The sequence below is a fragment of the Typopeltis vanoorti genome, chromosome 4, assembly GCF_054136105.1.
Source record: "Typopeltis vanoorti isolate ZY-2024b chromosome 4, IOZ_Tvanoo_1.0, whole genome shotgun sequence".
In the NCBI taxonomy this organism is placed as follows: Eukaryota; Metazoa; Arthropoda; class Arachnida; order Uropygi; family Thelyphonidae; genus Typopeltis; species Typopeltis vanoorti.
In genome coordinates this window covers 89,861,955-89,883,917 of record NC_143552.1, presented here as the reverse complement: position 1 = coordinate 89,883,917, position 21,963 = coordinate 89,861,955, and the positions used below count along the sequence as shown (strand labels likewise).

The window sequence follows — 21,963 nt, the reverse complement described above, 5'->3', positions numbered from 1 at the left end:
CCTACTGTTGTGGCAAACAATTGACCAATATCTTTACTAGATATTCTCTATGAACTTTTTGAATGATTACTCTATAATTGAATTTACCCATTGATTAATGCCATATTCAGAGACTCTCACAGCTACTGTGACCAAGTACTTGCCTTACTACACATAGCTGGTTTCCAAAAAGGCATTAAAACCTGAACAGCATTCATAGATCTGTCTGCTGCATGCAACACAGTTTGGGGTGAATGGACTCATACTGAAATATGCAACTACGATTCAAGACCCAAAGATGATTAAGATTCTAAAGCACATGACATCAAAAGTGCAAATTCAAGGTACAACTGAATGGTAAAAAGAGCCCCTTTAAAGTACTAAAAAATTAACTACCACAGGGTTCTGTGTTAGCTCCACTCCTCTTTAATTTATACCTTAGTGACATGCCACAAACCTCCTCCTGAAAGTTTGCGTACGCAGACGATCTGGTGTTGGCAACTCAGACTAAACACCTGAAAGAGGCTGAGACTGTACTTAGTTCTGATCTTGAAGTTCTCTACAACAATTACACCAAATGGCATCTTTGCACATATCCCTCTAAGACTGAAGTTTGCACATTTCACTTGAACAATCATCAAGCTGATAAATGACTGAAGGTCTCATTCAGAGGGAAGACTTTGAAGCACAACTCCAACCCAAAATATCTCAGAGTCACCTTAGATCGCTCTTTAACCTTTAAGAAACACCTGGAAAATGTCTGCCAAAAGCTAAAAAAACTAGGAATAATATCATCAGGAAGCTTGTGTGTTGGGCTAGGGGGAGCAGGCGCTAACACTTTAAAATCTGCTGCCTATGCCCTAGTGTACTCCTGTGCAGAATACTGTGCTCCAGTGTGGTATTTGAATCATTGTGTCAGCAAGGTCAACGTGCAACTTAATGATACCATGAGAATCATCACAGGTTGCATAAAGTCTACACCTGTTGAGTGGCTTCCAACACTCTCTAACATCATATCACCAAACATAAGGAGGAAAGCTGCTGCTAACAGAGAGAGAGTGGATAAAATGTATGGGAAATAACAATCCATGAGGATCTCCAAAATCTATGACCTATTCACTTCAAGTCCTGTGACCCAATCTGGAAAAATCAGCAACCAGATACATATTCTCCTGAAACTGAATGGAAGAATTGCTGGGTTACTTCAACAATAAAAAATGGACACCTTATTACAGACCTCACAATAGACCCCCCCCCCCCCAGCTTTGATCTGCCCAGACAGCAATGGAGCACACTCAACCACCTGAGGATAGGCCGTGCCAAATGTGTTACCATGATGTACAAGTAGGGCCTGCATCAATCCCTAACATGTGACTGTGGTACTGATCAACAGACTGTCAATCATATTATTCAGGACTGCCCACTGTGGAGTTTTCAGGGCACATCGAGAGACCTGCTCCAGGTTACCCCTGATGCAATCCAATGGATTAGAGACAATTTGAACTTAAATTTGTGATTTTTTAGCATATAGTTTTAGTGTGTGTATATATGTGTATATATATAATATATTCACTTTTCTATTTTTATCTTTCTATTTGCGCAAACTCAACCCATACGAAATGTATGTATTTGGTAAAAGGATTTAAATACTTGAATCCTTTGAAGTATGCAAGATAATTAAAAGGAATTAAGTATCCCTTTCTAGTCGCATGAAAGCAGCAACATGTCTGTTTTTGACAAACTTGCAAAAAGTTTATAAACTTTAATGCACTGATTAAAAAACTTCTGATGTCTATGATTGAACAATATGCTAACTTTTTTTCTCCCCATGCAACTACAACTGTCATTCTTGTTTTTGCTGCATTATCAATGCAAATACAAGTTGCATTGATGATATTCTTCTCCTAGATTTAATTCTCTTATATATAATTCTTTGATATCTTTCCATCATCCACTCTTCTCCACATCCAACTCCATCTACTCTTCTTTATGTAATAGTTCCATGTCGAATTCTGTTGTATGTCTTTCCAAAGTTCACCAGTATTACTGTGTAGCCATTTCCTTTATCCAGTCATTACTTTATTATAAAAAAAAATGAGCACATTACTAAGGAAAGACCCACCTTTCAGAAAACCATACTGTCTCTCCATTGAGTATTATATTTTTGTTCACCAATTCCTGAATTCTGCTTTTTTATCAACTTCTGCTGTATCTTAATCACCACCACCACTCCTGAGATACTGATTGGTCTGTAATTTGCTACCTCTGTCGGGAAACCTCTTTCAAGTTTCAGTACAGATGACAACAGAACTATTTTGTCAGTTGTCCATTCCCTTGACCACACACCTTCCTAGACTAAACATCTTGGTCAGATGAGCCAATTCCCTTGCAAATTCTCTTAATAGGTGGGCCAATATAATCCCAAAGTCATATTTGCCTTAAAGTTCTGCAATATCCTAAGTGCCTCCAATGTCAAACATGGTACTCTCAATTGAATGTTACAACCTTGCAAAATGATCACTTAGTAACTCAACTATTTTGTATGCTGTTACCTCCCTGTCAATGCTTATTGAAATTATACTTTTGTAATTCTCCCTTTTACACTGGTGTCCAAAACCTAAGAACAAACACTACAACCAGAAATTCAGATGAATCAGCTCGTAGCAATTTGTATGATTGATGATTTCGAGTAGAAAGCAGGTACACATTCAGATTTTTGAATCACGTGCAAAGGGATCACGTGCTAGCACTCAATAGGATAAAAGGCAAAAGGCTGTGCTAAGCGAATTGTGTTTGAAGGTAGCTGTTTTTGTAAATTATAGTAAAACTTGAAGAAGGCCACAAAATTACTGATACTGCCAGAGAGTTTGGAATCTCACATAACATTGTATCCAGGGTCTGGGCAGTGTTTCAGACTAATGGATTGTGTTCCAGATGTTTGCTAAGAGGTTGCCCTTCCTCTACCATGGAGTATGAAGACAGATTTTTGGTTACAACAGCAAAATGTAATTGATGCATCACTTCGGGTCAGCTTGCAAGTCGACTATTCATTATGTGGATATATTGGCAAACTGGCAAGATGTCTGTGACAAGTAGGCCTATACGTTTGAAGGTCTGTAGTTTGCATCCCTTTATCCCCAGTTCATCAGTGAGCACATTTTAGTGATGTTGTATCCAAAAAAATCAGACAAGACACCAATGGGATAATGTACTCTTTACAAATGAGAATCTGTTTTAGTCTTGTCTCTGATTCTAAACAACACTTAATCTGGTGGGAAAGTGTACTGTTTACCATTACGAGAATATTCTTGAAAGGGATTCATACGGCAGTGCTGGGGTCATGGTGTGTGTGTGGGGGGGGGGGCATTATGCTTAATGTATGCACCGATCTACAAGTACCAGAAAAAGGGACTATGACTGGTGAACGATATTGCAGTGAAGTTCTTCGACGTCATGTTCAGTTGTTCCACATGGTGCTGGGGATGACAGTGCCACATCATACATGAGCAGTAGTGATACTTCTGTAGAGTAAGGATAATAATTGAATTGAGTAGTCAGTATCTCTCCCCCCTCCCCCCAGATCTCAACCTCATAGAACATATTAGGGACACAATGTGAGCCACATTGCTGCTCAAAATTCTCCTCCAGAAAACAAACAAGGCCTTATCCTTGCTCTGAAGGAAGAGTGGGTCAGTCAATTTGTCTCGAGAACTCCTGAATCACTTGGTGCTTGGCACAATGTGAGTGCTGCATTGCAGTTCAGAGTGGGCATATTTGGCTGTATTCATGAAATTTTTTTAATATACAGGTAAAAATGTAGTTCATCCTTAGCTTTTGGACACCAAGTGTATTTGCCATATAACAAAAGAACTCTAGGATTTTCTTGCTCACCTAGCTTCCATCTGCTATTGCCTTCCTTACTATACTGGTTGCCATTCTCACCTGTATCTTGTTCTTCTCATGAGTCTGATCCTTTTCTTTTTATATACTCTCCACAACTTTTTCTGCATATTCCACTTAATGATGCTACTCATCCATCTAATTACTATCTGATTTATTCTTTCTGATTCTCCATACATAAAACTGAAAATGCCTTCTTTGAACATTCCTTGACTATCTTCCATGCACTGCTAACATCTTTCCTCTCCAGATTTTTATGCCATGGCACTGCTCCAAGCTGACTGCTTAGTTTTTCATAATCATTCTTCAAATTCATTCATTACTCACAGTGAAGGTGTTGCTAGTACCTTCATTACTGCCAAGTTCTCTGATACAGGTACCAGATCCAGTACTCTCAAACCCCAAGTTCTCTCCATTACATGTTGTCTCAGGTAATAATAATCAAATTCCTGACATGTATCATTAGAGAATGTGCAGGATATTATGATAGTACTACACGAAAAAAGTTACCTCATTACTAACTTCCCCCTCGACAGTTTTCTTCTAAATTAATCTGTTATTCCAGGATTTGTTCCAATAGCTGAGTTTTCATTGTTTACCCTGTTCCTTGACAAACAGTGGATGTGGCCCTTGTTTAACTGGACAATGCCCCAACTGCATGAAATTCTGTCATATTATACTATCATTTTACATTATGGTTTAAGCTTATAAGCTTATAAGAATACAATTTGATTGGCTAAATCCAAAATTGCCAGCCCATCTTTTCTTCTTTTATTTCTTATTATAATACAGGTAAATAAGGGTGCACCATGAGAAGATGAAGATCAGACATCTGATCAGAAGCCCTAGTTGGCTCTCCAGAATGCATATAGCTTGATCAAAAGTCACATGCTTCTGGAATTAGTGTACACAAACTGCAGTATCCTTTTCAGCCCAAAACTTCCCCCCCCCCACACACACACATGTTTGCTATCCGACTTAATTTTAGAACCTTATGAGCTACATCAGTTTCATTTCATCATTCTCTCGCACACTTGCCTCAAGGACGCATGAACACACAAGCATGTGCATATCCCCCCCCTCCAAAAAAAAACAAAAAAAAAACTTGACTCTCAACTCTTATTGAACAACACTTTCTTAAGCCACTCCAAAACCATTCAACCATCAGCCGTATATAAGTCCTTTTGTCTCCAACTCATTCCACACATTCACAAACTCCATACTATTCCTCCTGCAGTCAGCATATGCCTTATTTGTAAATATTGTCATTCCCTTCTCAACCTGCCTCTATTGTACTGTGCCAGAAGACTAAAAGTCTATTTTTTCACTCTTCTTATTTGCTTCTGGCAACTCTTTCATATCTTCTCACAATACTATACTTTTGCTTTGTCATATCATTAATACTTGCCAAAATAATTTCTTTCACTTTCCCTCTCTGCATTCTAACAGCATCGCTAACATCTTTAATCTTTGCTTCAAAGGAAAACACGGTTTCATCAATCTCTTACTTACCAGCAACGTTCAGTATTCTTTCTTTTCCTTTATAACCTTGTGAGTCCACCATGGAGTTCTGATTGTTCTATCTTTGTAGGTACCCTCTCATCCTATCTCTGGATGAATAGTTTTCTGCAGGTCTACCTGAATTTCCAAAGTTTGGTTCTTGTACTCAAACTTGTTAATTTTTTACTTGAGTAATAGTTGTATATTTCAGTATACAGTTTGCCTCTGAAAGCCGCTCAGCTTTGCAGGAAAGATTTAAAAACAATTATACTTTTATTTTTATTCAGTTTTATTCTGCTCAGAACTAAATGGTGGTCACTTCTGATTTCAAATCCTCTGTATCAACGAAACTTATTTTATCCCCCCCCCCCTCTCTCTCTTCATGTGAATTTCTGCACATTTTTGTTGGGACACAGTGTTAATAATAATGGTCCATGTCCTGAACTGACAGGCACTTACCATTATTATTAGCTTTGCTCTTTTCTCCAAATTTTTTTAAGATTTGGATAACTTCTAAATCCAAGTTTACAACATTTAAGCCCCTAGATTCAAGTTCCAATCCTGTGTCTGGTAATCATTTCCTTCTATGCTGTTTTGATCTCTAACAGTTTTTATTTTTTCTTGTTTCAGCTGCTTTTTCTCTAATGCTTTGAAAAATTCTTCCATTTCTTCTATAGCACAGCAAGTCTCATTGTCCAGTTGCCCATTCTGATATTTGCCCACATCTCTCTCTACTCAATACTATCTGCCGTTCAAGAATTATTATCCTCATATTTAGTGTTGAATATAGCTACCCTTCTTATTTTCCTTTATTTCCTTTTTTTTTTTTTAATTTCTTTTTCCTTTTTCTTCTATTTCTTTTCAGGTTGATGGTGTAGTCTTGAATTCTGCTGATGTTGGGTTGGGATATGTTCTGGTCACTGATTTACTGCTGTTTGTCCTGTTTCCCTGGCAAGAAAAGCAGGGACCTTGTTTAATCAGGTGGTGCTTGAGCTGACAGAATGCTCTATCATCATTTTATTTTGGTTCATTCAGTATCCAGATAGATACCTACTAATAGGGTGATGTGATAGATTTTCCACAATCCTTAAAAATGCTGTGCGGTCTTCTCCCAGTTATCTAGCTTTGACTCTTAAGCCCTCCCTCCTCCCAATAAAAAGAATTTATTTGAAAATAAATTCATCTAATACAGAGTGTCATATTTTTTTCCAGTTAATTCTATGTTGCATCCTATGAAAAACTGGCAAACAGACAAAGACATAAATGAAATTCAGTTAAGAATATTATCTTGTATATGGGCCTCTAAGAAGTTTCTATGCAGGGTCCAGATTTATTTTCAGGTGTAGCCTAAGTGATTGGGACTTGAATCCAGGGACTTAAATGTCTTAAATTTGGATTTAAGAGTTATTAAAATCTTGCATAGAAAGGTGTGTGGTAACTAAACTTGGACAGAGGGAATTGACCAAAAGGCTACATATTGTGACTAATATTCCCCTACTCCCACATAAGTCATCTAGAGCATTGAAGTGATAATCATAGTATATTTCACATCTGCTACCATGCTGAAAAAAAGAGCTTAGTTAGACATTATGCAGCTTAAATTATTAGGCACTAGTTGGTTTTATATATATATATATATATATATATATATATATATATATATATATTCCTGAAGATCAAAATATAGAATTTTAATATAATAAGTTTAGTTTAATCCTTTATCCAAGTGTGAGCAAACAAAGTTTGCACCTGAAAGTATCTTCAAGACTGGGATGAGGTAGTACAACACCGGGAAACTCGTTGCAAAGGTGGAGAAAGTTCTCATCACTCCTACCTCAGTATCTCTCATAATGCAAAACACATCTCCTTGCAGATAAATGTGTAATGCTATGCATTAAGGCAAGGGCCACTACCCATGCCGGTTTCGACCTTTATTGAGGTCTCATCAGTGAGAGCCAGGCCCAGTAGTGGAGACACCAAGGCAGAAGCAATGAGAGGTCATCCCAACCTATAGGAGTTGCCAAAGGGTGTACAACCTTATTATTAAATTACTCCAGATTCAGAGAAAGATGTTGAGAGTTTATTTTTCACTTGGTTAGACTATAATAAGTTTAGTTTAATCCTTTATCCAAGTGTGAGCAAACAAAGTTTGCACCTGAAAGTATCTTCAAGATTGGGATAAGGTAGTACAACACCGGCTGACGAGACCTCAATAAAGGTCGAAACCGGTATGGGTAGTAGCCCTTGCCTTAATGCATAGCATTACACATATCTGCACGTGTAATGAGTTAGGAGTGATGAGAGCTTTCTCCATCTTTGCAACGAGTTGCCCGGTGTTGTACTACCTTATCCCAGTCTTGAAGATACTTTCAGGCGCAAACTTTGTTTGCTCACACTTGGATAAAGGATTAAACTAAACTTATTATAGTCTAACCAAGTGAAAAATAAACTCTCAACATCTTTCTCTGAATCTGGAGTAATTTAATAATAAGGTTGTACACCCTTTGGCAACTCCTATAGGTTGGGATGACCTCTCATTGCTTCTGCCTTGGTGTCTCCACTACTGGGCCTAGCTCTCACTGAAGAGACCTCAATAAAGGTCGAAACTGGTATGGGTAGTGGCCCTTGCCTTAATGCATAGCATTACACATATCCACAAGGAGATGTGCTTTGCATTATGGGCGATACTGAGTTAGGAGTGATGAGAGCTTTCTCCACCTTTGCAACGAGTTGCCCGGTGTTGTACTACCTTATCCCAGTCTTGAAGATACTTTCAGGCACAAACTTTGTTTGCTCACACTTGGATAAAGGATTAAACTAAACTTATTATAGTCTAACCAAGTGAAAAATAAACTCTCAATAGAATTTTAATGTTATTAAAATTCTATATAAAGTTTTTTAATTTCAAATGGTGGTTAAGTGCATATATGTATTATAATGATAATTGCATTGAAGTGTGGATCATCCTTCAAACATCGAAAAACAGTCATAGAAATATATGTTATTAAAAAGCATTGCTCAATTGATCGAAGATGTATGTATTCATCATCTTCCCCCTACGTGTTAAATTCAGTTGCATGTCACAGCCAAGTAACTTGGCGTTATAGAAACTTTATTATTGATGATGGTATGATATGGTGGTTAATCCTATGTGTATAGGATTAACATGTACATGTTTGTCAGTTGTGTGTATTCTTTGGCTAGTTTGTCTATCTCGTATAGTGAAAAACCTGCATTTCTTCAAGGAAAAATCCTTTCACAATTGCATGAAACTAGCTAACTCACTTTCATTTGGAAAAGACCTTCTAAAAGTTCTTCATTTTCTGGATAGGATTCAAACCTGGTCTTTCCAACCATTGGTCATCATTGTAATCAATCATGCTATGGAGGCAATTTGTTTTGTGCATGTTCTGATTTAAAAAAAAAAAAAAAACAGCATTGCTGATCACTTTCTTATGGAGCATTTCTGCTTGTCTAATCTCTGTTCTAAGACCAGTTCTTTAGTCAGTATGCATATAGTATCATTTTCCAACACTTCAGAGCAGTCAGTCAGTCAGTTATCTCACAAATGGTCTTTTAGTACCTTTTCTACCATAATAAAGAATTGTACAACATATTCTGGGTGTCCAGAAATTCTTAGGCAAGCACAACACTCGCCCTACCTCCACATTTCTCCTCTGACTTCTTTTCTAGGCTGTTTATTCCTCATATTCATGTTGCACACAAAAGAGTTTTAAGACATCATAAATAGAAAAATAAATATTGTAATAACAAAATTTCCTTATAAAAATTATAACTTGAATATTTTTGATCCTCATAGGAACCATTCAGACTCTGCTTTTGCTATATGATTCCACATTAAAATCAGTCTCATTACTTTATTACTGATTCTGTAAAATCTATTTATTCATGGTGAGATGCTTGTCCCAGTATGATGATGCTCCAGCCATTAAGAAGCTGTGATTATTGATTAGTTTTTGCAGTATATGATGTTAGTTACTCGTATTCCACAGGTTTTGTTACTGGACTTTTCTGGAAGAGTACATGCTATGTCAGAAGGTTCCAACTGTCTTATCTGTTGCATTGTGAGGTGTGTGTAAAATCTTACTAAGTGAGATTAGGTGTGTTTTTCTGTCCAGTATGTATATGCTCTTTTTATATATTTATTTTTTCTATATGCAACTTTCCACTATTACGAAATTGAAATTTTGTAAAAATGGCTTTTGTAATTTCATTAAGAACATTTATTTTCTAGATAGAAAGATATCATGGAGAGAGGACACATGAGGAACTTAAAACATTTGTTAATCAAATGAAAAAGCAACATGACATTCTTCATAATTATGTGCAAGAGGATAAAAGTGCTGAACCAGTAATTATTTACAAAAATTATTTTAATTTATTTTAAATTATTTATTTGCCATTTATCAATTTACGATGATCTGCCAGTGGCATGTACAGAGGTCTCTTGTGTGGAGGATGGGTAATATCCCTAGTGAAGTATCATACTAAAATCATTCCACCCTATCTTGAAACTGATGTCCAAATGCGTTGTCAGTATAAGTGTTTTGTTAATATTTCAAATAATTTATATATATAATTATTATTACTATTACATGACACCTTCAAGGAGTCCAAAGACTCGAGGGAGGGCACTACTCTGCAACTCTGTCTCCACCAATTGCAGCGAATTACAACTACCATCATCTCCACCAGTGCCATCTACCGCCCACCACCACTGGTACTTTCATAGACAATCACAAACATCCATGCCCACAGCAGGATTCAAACCTGCAGCCTTTTGACTGGAGAGTGGATACTAACCACTCGGGCCAACTAGGCTGGCACCTGGTCGGCTGAGTGGTTTGCCAACCAGTACACTTCACCACTTAACCAAATGGTGAAGTATACAGTATTATACAGTATGTATTAATAAACATATCACTTTATTTTTATAATAAAGAAGTTTTTTTTAATTTAAAAAATAGACTCCTACATATTACCTTTAAAGATAATCTTACATATGCCACTTTTCAGTACTTATTCAGTTTTAAAAAGTAGGAAGAAGTTATAGTTTTTTCATGTATGGTTTCTAATGTATTTAGTAAATTTCTTTTTAGTCAGAATGCATTTAGTAAATTTTAAAATGCTGATGTTTTAAAATTTGAATGCTGAATACATTCCAATTTTTTTTAATGAAAAAAGAAAAAAAAAAAAGAGCCTAAAAGGCTTTCTTGACCTAACAGTGAACTTTATTAAAAGAAAAGATAATGAAATATCCATTATCATTTTATATCAATTAGGTAAACAGTATTTTTGTATTGAAGGCTTTGAAATTATTATTATTCCTGATACCTCCAAGGAGTCCAAAGACTCATCACAGGAGGACACCTACAGCTGTCTGAAATTTTTTGAGATCTTTCAATATTATTTGTGCCTTCTGGTTACCTTGATCAAGCATCTCATACAAAGTTCATAGGGTTTCCCCTTCCAAAACTCAGGGTTTTTCATCCTGCAAAGACATAAGAACAATGCAGTTAACAGACAGACATAAGTACACTGGCCTGATAGCCCAAGTTGCTTTGGTAATAAAATCCCAACAACCAGCCTTGATCAATCTGCATTTAAATGACATTTGTGTGATTTGATTGAGGATTCCACTGTCCAAGAAGTTGTTTTGCACTATTAATTCTCATCAATCAGAGGAATTTTAAAAAATCCTCAGATTTTTTAAAATTTCTTTATGGAATTTCATCCTCCATAGAATTTGTAATTTTTATTTTCAAATCTTGAAAACAAACACAGACACACAGAGCACTATAGTCTCCTGATTAATCCACGTAATAGAATCACATCTGAAAATTAGTATAACATGCTGATGGCATCACCATTCTAATTATAACGAAAAGAAAATATGAAAGTAATGCACATGGCACATAGTGGCAAGTAGGTGACTCTGGGAAAACCATTGGCTTGTGGGTAGTTTTTACTGCAAATGAACAGAAATGCTAACTCTTAACATTATACTTAAGATGTATAATATGCTCAACTGGACAGACACAACTCCACAGATATTTCAGATAGGTGCTATGCAAATGAAATGAGTAATCTCATTCCATGAATAGTCTCTTTCCTTGGGTAGGAAGAAAATACTATTTAACAATTAGAGAAAAGTGGAAGCATTGTAGTGGTCAGTTTGGCATAGCACCGATGAAAGTATCTAAAAAAGATGATGTAAAAATGGAACATCTGTGAGAAAGCAATTGGAGGAAAATTGAAAGAGAGAGAGAGGGGGGGGATCATCTTTTAAATGGATAGCCCTCTTCTGTATATGCAGTCAAGAATTTTTAGGGAGGTTTCAGGTGCATCACTCCAAACATGGAACAGTAATCTGAGGATGGATTGATTGATTCACAAAGTGCTTGAGTTGTGCAGAAGAGAAATCATGTTTAAAAAATGAGAAAGAATACCAATCTTGAAAGGTACATGTGGCATAATGATCAAATGACAAAAATAACACAACTACAGTAATAAATGTAAATGACAAGCACAGATATTTCATATATCGAAACTGTTGCTATGTGCTATAATAATATATACAGGGTGTTCGGGATAAATTTGACATATTTATAATTAATTATATTTTTCCGTAAGTTACATGTATTAACACACACTTCTCTTCATTTAAAAGTTTGGACCCTTCTTCATTCATATACAAGATGTCAGAAAGGATGGATAGCTGGAACCCACCTGAATCATGGAAGAGAATAACTTGTATCATGATGATTCGTGCCCGCCATCAAAATAAGGATATTACGACTGCTGCCCAATGCTCCCTGAATACAGTAAAAACAATCAGGCATGAACTAGAGACTTGCAATGGTGACTACGAGGATGTAGCAAGAAGAAAGATCCCTAGCAGACGATCTGATTGCGTTCGTACAGCAGAATTCCTCGCAAATCTGCAGGAACAGGTGTTGAAGAACCCTGGCATTGGAATTCGGGCTTTGTTCGTGGAGTTGCTAACTGTAGTCAAGCCCTGGATAACAAGGGTAGCCAATGGTAGGCCGTATGTATGGCAGCAGGATTCGGCCCCTTGCCACACCTCTGGGAAAAGTCAAAAATGGTTGTCTGAAAATTTCTACGACTTCACCAGTCCAAATGTTTGGCCTCCAAACTCCCCAGACCTTAACCCCATGGATTATTTTGTATGGGGCGCAGTTGAAAAAGACACCAATCGCACTTCCAGTAATACAAAAGCCCAGTTAATGGATAAAATTAAAACAGTTTTTGCGGCCCTTCCCAGGGAGACTGTAGCATCAGCTTGTTCGAGGTTCCGAAGCAGAATTGAAGCTGTGATCGATGCTAATGGTGGTTATTTTGAGTAAATCTTGTTGATAGTATTGTAATTAACTCTGCCTGTAATGTTTTTTTGTCAATTCATTAAATTTAATAGATACAAAGAAGATTTTCTTTTTCCTTACGAAACTGTCAAATTTATCCCGAACACCCTGTATATGTTCACTGGGCATCTACAGATGCCGTATGGTCACTCCAATGCTTGGTGATGTGCCACACCAGGCCTCACCATGTAGTCCTATTGTTTGCTTTTCTGTGGCCTCAACTCTGAAGATCAGTCACTCCACACACACACACACCATCCATCTCATTGATGGTATGGCCCCTGCCTCTTTTTCCAGGAATTTTACCTTCTATTACTGTTCTGAGAAGTCCCCCTTCCATCCTTTCTGTGTCCAAAATATTTTTAACTTTCTTCTGTCAATATCCTTAAGGAGCCTTAAAGTTCTACTGATCTTTTCTAACACCCATTCATTTGTACGCCTTTCAGTATATGATATCATCAACAGCCTTCTGTAACACCACATTTCAAAAGCAGCTATCCTTTTGTTATCTAATTTCCTTATGTTCCAAGTCTCATATCTAAGTCATTGTTGGAAAAACAACTGCAACCAAAATCCTCAACTTTGTTCCCATGGAGATAAATCCATCCTTCCAGATTTTAGACGTCTTCTGAACAGCAATTTTTCCCATTAATAATGGATCCCAGGTACTCAAACTTGCTGACTTCCTCAATTCTTTCTCCATTAAGGTACACTTGTTTCTCAAGAGCTTCTCTGTTTGTATTTCCTTTGAGAACCATAATCTTTGTCTTGCTAGGATCGAGTTGAAGTCCTTTGTTATTACTGATCTTGTTAACTTTGTCAAGAATTAGTCCTAGTTCTTCCATGTCATAACAAAGGAGTACTGTATTACTGATCAATCTACCTCCTATCCTAATTCCTGTCCTGAGCTCATCCAGTGCTTCATGCATGATGTTCTCCCCATGTATACTAAACAAGCAAGAAAGTAAACATCCTTGTCTAACTCCTTTTCCAACTTGAAGCCAGTCAGTCAATCCAACACCTGTTCTTACTGTTCTTTTCGTGACTTCCAACAGTTTCACATGCTCAACACAGTCAAAAGCTTTAGAGTAGTCTAAGAAACACATTACCAGAGAGAGTCTGAATTCTTTATATTTTTCTATGATCTGTCTAAGGCAAAGGATCTGATCTCTGGTGCCCTTACCTTTCCTAAAACCTGCTTGTTCCTTGGGCATCTCTGCCTCAACTTTGGCCTCAATCCTATTTAGCATGATCTTCAATAAAATTTTGCTTGCGTGAGATATTAAACTAATAGTTCTATAATTCTTGCATGCCTTCATATCACTTTCTTATGTAGTGGTATAAAAACTGACTTCTTCCAGTCTCTAGGCTATGATCCTTTCTCCCATATCCTAGTAATCAATCTATGGAACACTCTTATCCCTCTGTCCCCTTAACTCTGCTGGGATTTCATCTGCACCTGGTGCCTTATTGCTGTTAAGCTGCTTAACTGCTCTTTCAACTTCATGCCTAATTGGAGGAGGTTCCAAATCAAAATCTTCCTGGTCAGAGGGCTCCACATTTTCTTTATCCACTCTGCTGTACAGTTCCTCACAGTATTTCCATCTGTTTTTGATTTCCAACTCTTCTGTTAGTAATGTTCCATTGCTGTCTTTGATGACATTCAATTTAAGCTTAAACTTGTGCTTTAAGTCACGAACTAAACAAAACATCCTTTTATAATTGTGCCTCCTCATCTGGAACTCTATTTCTTCACATTTATTAGTATGGAACTTTTCCTTGTCCTGCTTGATGGCTCTTTTCACTTCTCTATGTAATCTCTTGTATTCTTCAGTCCCTATGTCTCTGTTTTTCCAACTGCCTTCTTTTGATTAGTTCCCATGTTGAATCTGATATCCATGGGTTTCTTGGTCTTCTTATTGGGCTCAGATACTTCTTCGCTGTATCCTGTATTATCACCTTGACTCTTTCCCAAAGCATTTCTGGTGAGTTCTCCTCATCGGTCTCCAAAAAAATCATCCAACCGAGTTGATGTTTCCTCTGTGAATCCACTAGGAATTACTCTAACATCCAATCTAGTGGGATGTGCCTGACCTGGAAGTTTTCGGAGTCTTAGTCTTACTTTGGCTCTTACTAGCTGATCATCTGTACCACAGTCTGCTCCAAGACAAGTATGCAAATCAGAGAGATGCTTGTCTTTCACCGCTGGAGAGCCAGGATGTAATCAGTCTGGTGCCTTGACCTATCAGTGTTAGATGTTCAAGTATAAGTCCATCGTGGATGTTTTTGGAAGCAAGTATTGGTAATAACTAATCTGTTAGCATGGGCAAATTCCAACAGTCTTTCACCATGGGTGTTACGTTCACCCAGACCAAACATGCCACACTCCGGCCTGACTCTCATACGTTTTCCCACTTTTGCATTTAAGTCCCCTAAGATGTACAGAATGTCTCTCCTTGGTAGGCAGTCCAAAACAGTTTGTAAGTTTTCATAGACTTCCTCACTCTCTTCCTCAGGCCTATCCATGTGGGGGTGCATAAACTACCTCAATTGATACATTTGGCTGAGCCTTAAGTCTAATAGAGAGTATCCTATCATTAATGGGGTTATAACCAAGAAGGTTTCTTGCCCGAGCTGTCTTCAGTATCACAGCTACCCATGATGTTTTGAGTCACCATCTGGGTAAATAACTAGCTTACATCCTGTCTTTTGAAGTGACCTTCTCCATTCCATCTGGTCTCTGTAATTCCCAGGATGTCAATTTTATACCTATCCATCTCTTTATAGTCAATCTCAGGAGTACCCACCTGTAGGTCCCGAACATTCCATGTGCCTATGTAAAATTCCCTTATAAGATTAATCTTATATCTGCAACCCTACTACTTTCTTCTTGCAGTGACTTCACTCCAAAATGCTAATATGGTTGTGCCTTATAACACATCTCATGCTGCATCGGCTGTCGCGCAGAATAATCAGAGTTGTGTTCAGGGCTTAGGCAGAGGGTCCTGTTCAAGAAGTATATTACAGTCTTCATCAAAAGTCAGTGATACTGTGAATGAGCTTCTCGAACAGGACCCTCTGCCTAAGCCCTGAATGCAGCTCTGATTATTCTGTGTGACAGCCGATGCACCATGAGATGTATTATAAGGCACAACCATATTAGCATTTTGGAGTGAAGTCACTTCAAGAAGAAAGTGGTAAGGTTGAAGAGGCCCTTTCCACATGAGATGAAATAGCAAAATGGGAAAGATTCACCCCTCACACTCGAATACTCTAATAGCATTGGGGGGAAGGAGCAAGAAGGAAAGAAAAAAAGAGAGGGACCAGTCTTCAGATAACATAACAGATGCATATTACATGAAGTAAGGCATGGTCCAGCATCAGGTACCTCAGGTTTGCCATGCCTGTACTCACTAAAGTGAGCCCTTGAGGCATAATAATATATATGTTTTAAATTTTTTATTAAAAAGGAAAGTATTTTTGATATTAACAATCATTCCAAATCAGGCTGGTGTAAAAGGGCTTCCCAACTTTCTTTAAAAAGGCATTCATATTTAAAGCTGCTTATATGAAGAAGATGAGCTTTATCCCATAGTATACTGAGTTTAGTATCAATACTATGCTGTGCCAGGCTAGACTTTTGAGATTTCCCTCATCAAATCCAACAGATAACTGACTCTTACATTCCAACACCTAAGGATTCTTTATTAGACTGCAAGGTTCCAATCCCTTATATTTCTGGCATCTCTGAACTTATTAGTAGAATTTTGAAGGTGTTTCACCTTAATCCCACATATTTTCCTATCAACAAAATTTTCTCATACAAAAGACACACATCTGCCTTTGGGTGATATTTATCAGATCCCTTGTGAATACTTTGGGCAGATAGGCTGTTCTGTGATAAAAAGAATTAATCAAAACCTCAAAAGTCTGGTCTGGCACATCTTCAGTGTTCTGTGGGATGAAGCTCATCTGCATAGAAGCAGTTTTAAATATGAATGCCTTTTCAAAAGAAAAAAAAAAAGTTTAGAAGATTCTCATCTTATGTAAATATTGAAAATAATTTTTTTTAATAAAAATATTTTTAAAAAAATGTTATTCTAACAATAGCAACAGTTTCAATGCAAAATATCTGTGCTTTTCATTAAAGTTTATTACTGTGGTTATCATGTTAATTTTGTCATTTGATCATCATGCCATAGGTTCCTTTAAAGATTGATATTCTTTCTCATTTTAAACATTGCTTCTCTTCTGCACAGCTCAAACACTTTGTGAATCCCAAATCAATCCATCCTCAGATTGCTGTTCTCACATTTGGAGTGGTGCACCTCAAACCTCCATAAAAATTCTTCACTGCATATACAGAAGGCTATCCATTTTACAGATGATTCCCTTCTCCCTCTCTGAGTCTCCTTCCAATTGCTTTCTTATAGATGCTCCATTTCTGCATTTTGTTTTTTTACAGATTTTTTTTAAAAAGTATTTTTTAATAAAAAATTTAAAAAAATATCATTCTAGCACACAATAACAGCTTTAATTGCTAAACCGATTATGGTATTTACCTTATATTCCCCCCCCCCACACACACACCCATCTCTCTCTCTGAATTGCTTGTTTTAACACACTGACAATGTATACTGTTATTTTCAGTACAGTGGGCTCTCGATTTAACAGACTATTAGGAGCTAAGGGTTGTCCATAAAATCGAAAGACAGTTAAATTGTGAATCTTAGGAATAGTATTGAAAATAAAACACTTTCAGTGGTACAGTAGTAATATATTTTAATGAGAACATTTTTATGTAAATACCATTTTACTGAGGATTGGGCTTGCAAAAAGCATCACGTTTCAGTTCCTTTCCAATTTTATTCTAGTAGCAAGGCTTATATGTTGGTCATACATAACTGGTAATTAGTTTACGGAATTAACAACGCATATAAAGTATATTAATTAAAGGTAACTTTAATGAATAACTTCTATATTTCGGCAACGTCACCTTGCCATCTTCAGGAACATAAAGATATGGTATGTGCACGCAGGCACTAACAAAAGCAAATGAGGAAGAAAGCAAGAAACTAATATTGTTCCTAAAGTCCTAATGGTGCCCTCTGGCAGGCTAATTTGGTTGTCTTGGCAGTTGGGCTGAAGTTCTCATAATGTAAGTCTCCCAAATTTGTTGAGGTTAGGAACGTTTTTTAGAGCTGTTGATGATTCCTTAAATAATCTCTCGTATTTAAACTTGCTGCGGTGTATTATTTTTGTTTTCTTCCAATGAATTCTATGGTGGGTATCTAAGGCATGGTCTGCCAGTCCAGAGCGGCTGTACTGGTGAAACCGGATGTAGTCTTTGTGTTCTGAAATCCTGATATTTGTTGTTCTGCCTGTTTGGCCAAAGTAAGACAATTTGCAGCTGCAAGGGACCTGGTATACATCAGGTAGGTCTAGGGGAAGTGGTTGGTCTTTGGTAGAGTGGATAAGGGATGCCAACATTTTATATGGTCTGTAACAAGAAGTAAGGTCATATTTTTTGAAGATATTGGTTATTTTCTCAGAGGTGCCCTGGATGTAGGGGATGGTGATAGATTTGGTGTAATCTTTATTGTGGAGGGAGGGAGGGGGGGTTGTGGTTTACTGGTTTTAGTATTTTTTGGATTTTTTTTGGGTTATAGCCATTGGCTAAGAAAGTGTTGAGGATGTGGTTTAGTTCAGTAGTTAGGGCCTTGTCATCTGAGCAGATTAATTTTGCCCTGTTATATAGTGTTTTTATAACCCCATATCGTTTTGTGTGTGTGTGGGGGGGGAATTGCTGGTGAATGTATCTGCCAGTATGGGTGGGTTTTCTGTAAACAGAGAAAACCAAAGATCCATCAAGCTGGCGAGTGATTAAAGTGTCTAGGAAGGGGAGGGTGTGGTTTTCCTCTTTTTCTAAGGTGAACTGGACTCTGGGGTGTTGGTTGTTTAAGTGTGTTAGGAAGGAGTGGAGTGAGTCTGAGCCATGTGGCCAAATAGCGAACACATCATCCATGTAACGAAGCCAAATAGTGGATTTTTGTGGGGTGGAGTTTAAGGCTTTCTCTTCAAAGGTCTCCATAAAGAAATTGGCCAAGAGTGGGGAAAGTGGTGAACCCATGGCTGTCCCCTCTATCTGTTTGTAGAATTTTCCTTGCCAAACGAAATAGCCTGAGTTCATTGTGAACTGAAATAGGGCTGAGATATCGGGAGGAAATTTAGCTTGAATTAGCTCTAAGGATTCTTTGAGTGGGACATTTGTGAATAAGGAGGAGACATCAAAGCTGACCATTACGTCAGTGTGTTTGAGTGTAAGGTTTTTCTATGCTGGCTTTGAAGTGGGCTGAGTTTTTTATGTGTGATTGTATGTTGCCAGTATGTACGAGCGTTTTGGCTAAATGTTTGGCTAATTTATATGTGGGGGAAATCAATACCATCCACTATGGGACGTAATGGCACATTTTGTTTATGTATTTTTGGGAGTCCATATAATCGGGGGGACTAGAGTTATAAGGTTTTAGTTTGTTAGTGACTTCCACAGGCCAAGAAGTGACTTTCTTAAGGAGTCTGTGGAGAGTTCTAATCTGTACGCTGGTAGGATTATATTCAATAGGGAGGTAAGTAGTACGGACTAGTACTAAAGCATTAAGCTTACCTTTGTAGTCCTTTTGATTTGGCACCACAGTGGCGTTTCCCTTATCCGCTGGTGATTACTATTTTTTTTGTTATTCTTCATTTCTTGCAGGGCTGCATATTCGTCTTTGGATAAGTTGGTTTTAGGAGGTTTGGCTTTAGTGAGAACACCGACTACATCCAGTCTGATGTTGTTGGTGATATGGTTAAGAAGGTTGCAAATTCCACGTTCTATTTGGATCATGATTTCCTCGGCAGGTATTCTTTTAGGAGCTAGGGCTAAATTGTGACCACGTGCAAGTGCTGTGAGTGCTTCAAGCTTTAAAACTACCGACGAGAGGTTGACTACATTGTTGAGTGGTGGCTGTGGTAAGGAAGTAGAATTCTTTATCAGGTTTTCGTATTTTTTCGAATTCTTTTCTTGCCAATGCGCATGAGACGTCATAAAGTATCGTCCAAAGATCATGGCCGAGTGTATTCGAAAGCTCTTCCTCTAGCGCCCGTAAGGTTTTGTTTTCGTCGGCAAGGAGAACACGCATCGCGGTAATTTGTTCTCTTAACAGGGCGAAGCTAGTGCGATTATAAATGCTTTGCCCTGTTAAGAGAACAAATTACCATGATGCGTGTTCTCCTTGCCAACGAAAACCTTACGGGCGCTAGAGGAAGAGCTTTCGAATATGCTCGGCCATGATCTTTGGGCGATACTTTATGACGTCTCATGCGCATTGGCAAGAAAAGAATCAGAAAAAATACGAAGTCAGCACTTGAAAAAATACGAAAACCTGATAAAGAATTCTACTTCCTTACCACAGCCACCACTCAACAATGTAGTCAACCTCTCGTCGGTAGTTTTAAAGCTTGAAGCACTCACAGCACTTGCACGTGGTCACAATTTTGCCCTAGCTCCTAAAAGAATACTTGCCGAGGAAATCATGATCCAAATAGAACGTGGAATTCGCAACCTTCCTAACCATATCGCCAACGACGTCAGACTGGATGTAGTCGGTATTCTCACTAAAGCCAAACCTTCTAAAACCAACTTATCCAAAGACGAATATGCAGCCCTACAAGAAATGAAGAATAACAAAAAAAAATAGTAATCACCAAAGCAGATAAGGTAAACGCCACTGTGGTGCTAAATCAAAAGGACTACAAAGGTAAGTTTAATGCTTTAGTACTAGACCGTACTACTTACCTCCCTATTGAATATAATCCTACCAGCTCTCGGATTAGAACTCTCCACAGACTCCTTAAGAAAGTCACTTCTTGGCCTGTGGAAGTCACTAACAAACTAAAACCTTATAACTCTAGACCCCCCCCGATAAAATGCACTCCCAAAAATACATAAAAAAATGTGCCATTACGTCCCATAGTGGATGGCACTGATTCTCCCTAAATGTTTGGCTAATATGAATTAGCCAAACATTTAGCCAAAACGCTCGCACACTATACTGGCAACACACCATCACACACAAAAAACTCAGCCCACTTTAAAGCCAGTATAGAAAACCTCTCGCTCCAACACACTGACATAATGGTCAGTTTGACGTCTCCTCCCTATTCACTAATGTCCCACTCAAAGAAACCCTAGAGCTCATCCAAGCCAAGTTTCCTCCTGATATCTCTGCCCTATTTCAGTTCACAATGAACTCAGGCTATTTCGTTTGGCAAGGAATATTTTACAAACAGATAGAGGGGACAGCCATGGGTTCACCACTTTCCCCACCCTTGGCCAATTTCTTTATGGAGACCTTTGAAGAAAGCCTTAAACTCCACCCCACAAAAATCCACTATTTGGCTTTGTTACGTGGATGATGTGTTCGCTATTTGGCCACATGGCTCAGACTCACTCCACTCCTTCCTAACACACTTAACCAACCAACACCCCAGAGTCCAGTTCACCTTAGAAAAAGAGGAAAACCACACCCTCCCCTTCCTAGACACTTTAATCACTCGCCAGCTTGATGGATCTTTGGTTTTCTCTGTTCACAGAAAACCCACCCATACTGGCAGATACATTCACCAGCAATTCCCCCCCACACACACACACAAAACGATATGGGGTTATAAAAACACTATATAACAGGGCAAAATTAATCTGCTCAGATGACAAGGCCCTAACTACTGAACTAAACCACATCCTCAACACTTTCTTAGCCAATGGCTATAACCCCAAAAAAATCCAAAAAATACTAAAACCAGTAAACCACAACCCTCCCTCCCTCCCTCCACAATAAAGATTACACCAAATCTATCACCATCCCCTACATCCAGGGCACCTCTGAGAAAATAACCAATATCTTCAAAAAATATGACCTTACTTCTTGTTACAGACCATGTAAAAAGTTGGCATCCCTTATCCGCTCTACCAAAGACCAACCACTTCCCCTAGACCTACCTGATGTATACCAGGTCCCTTGCAGCTGCAAATTGTCTTACTTTGGCCAAACAGGCAGAACAACAAATATCAGGATTTCAGAACACAAAGTCTACATCCAATTTCACCAGTACAGCCACTCTGGGCTGGCAGACCATGCCT

At 38.0% G+C, this 21,963-nt stretch overlaps 1 protein-coding gene across 1 annotated transcript in view; it reads left to right on the top strand.

The window, feature by feature from the left end:
* prtp (thioredoxin domain-containing protein pretaporter) overlaps positions 1-21,963 on the top strand; it is a 192,759-nt gene that overhangs the window by 134,287 nt on the left and 36,509 nt on the right. Inside the window, exon 7 of the mRNA XM_090391337.1 lies at positions 9,635-9,751. Coding sequence (XP_090247463.1) covers positions 9,635-9,751 — 117 coding nt within the window. The remainder of the gene's footprint in view (positions 1-9,634; positions 9,752-21,963) is intronic.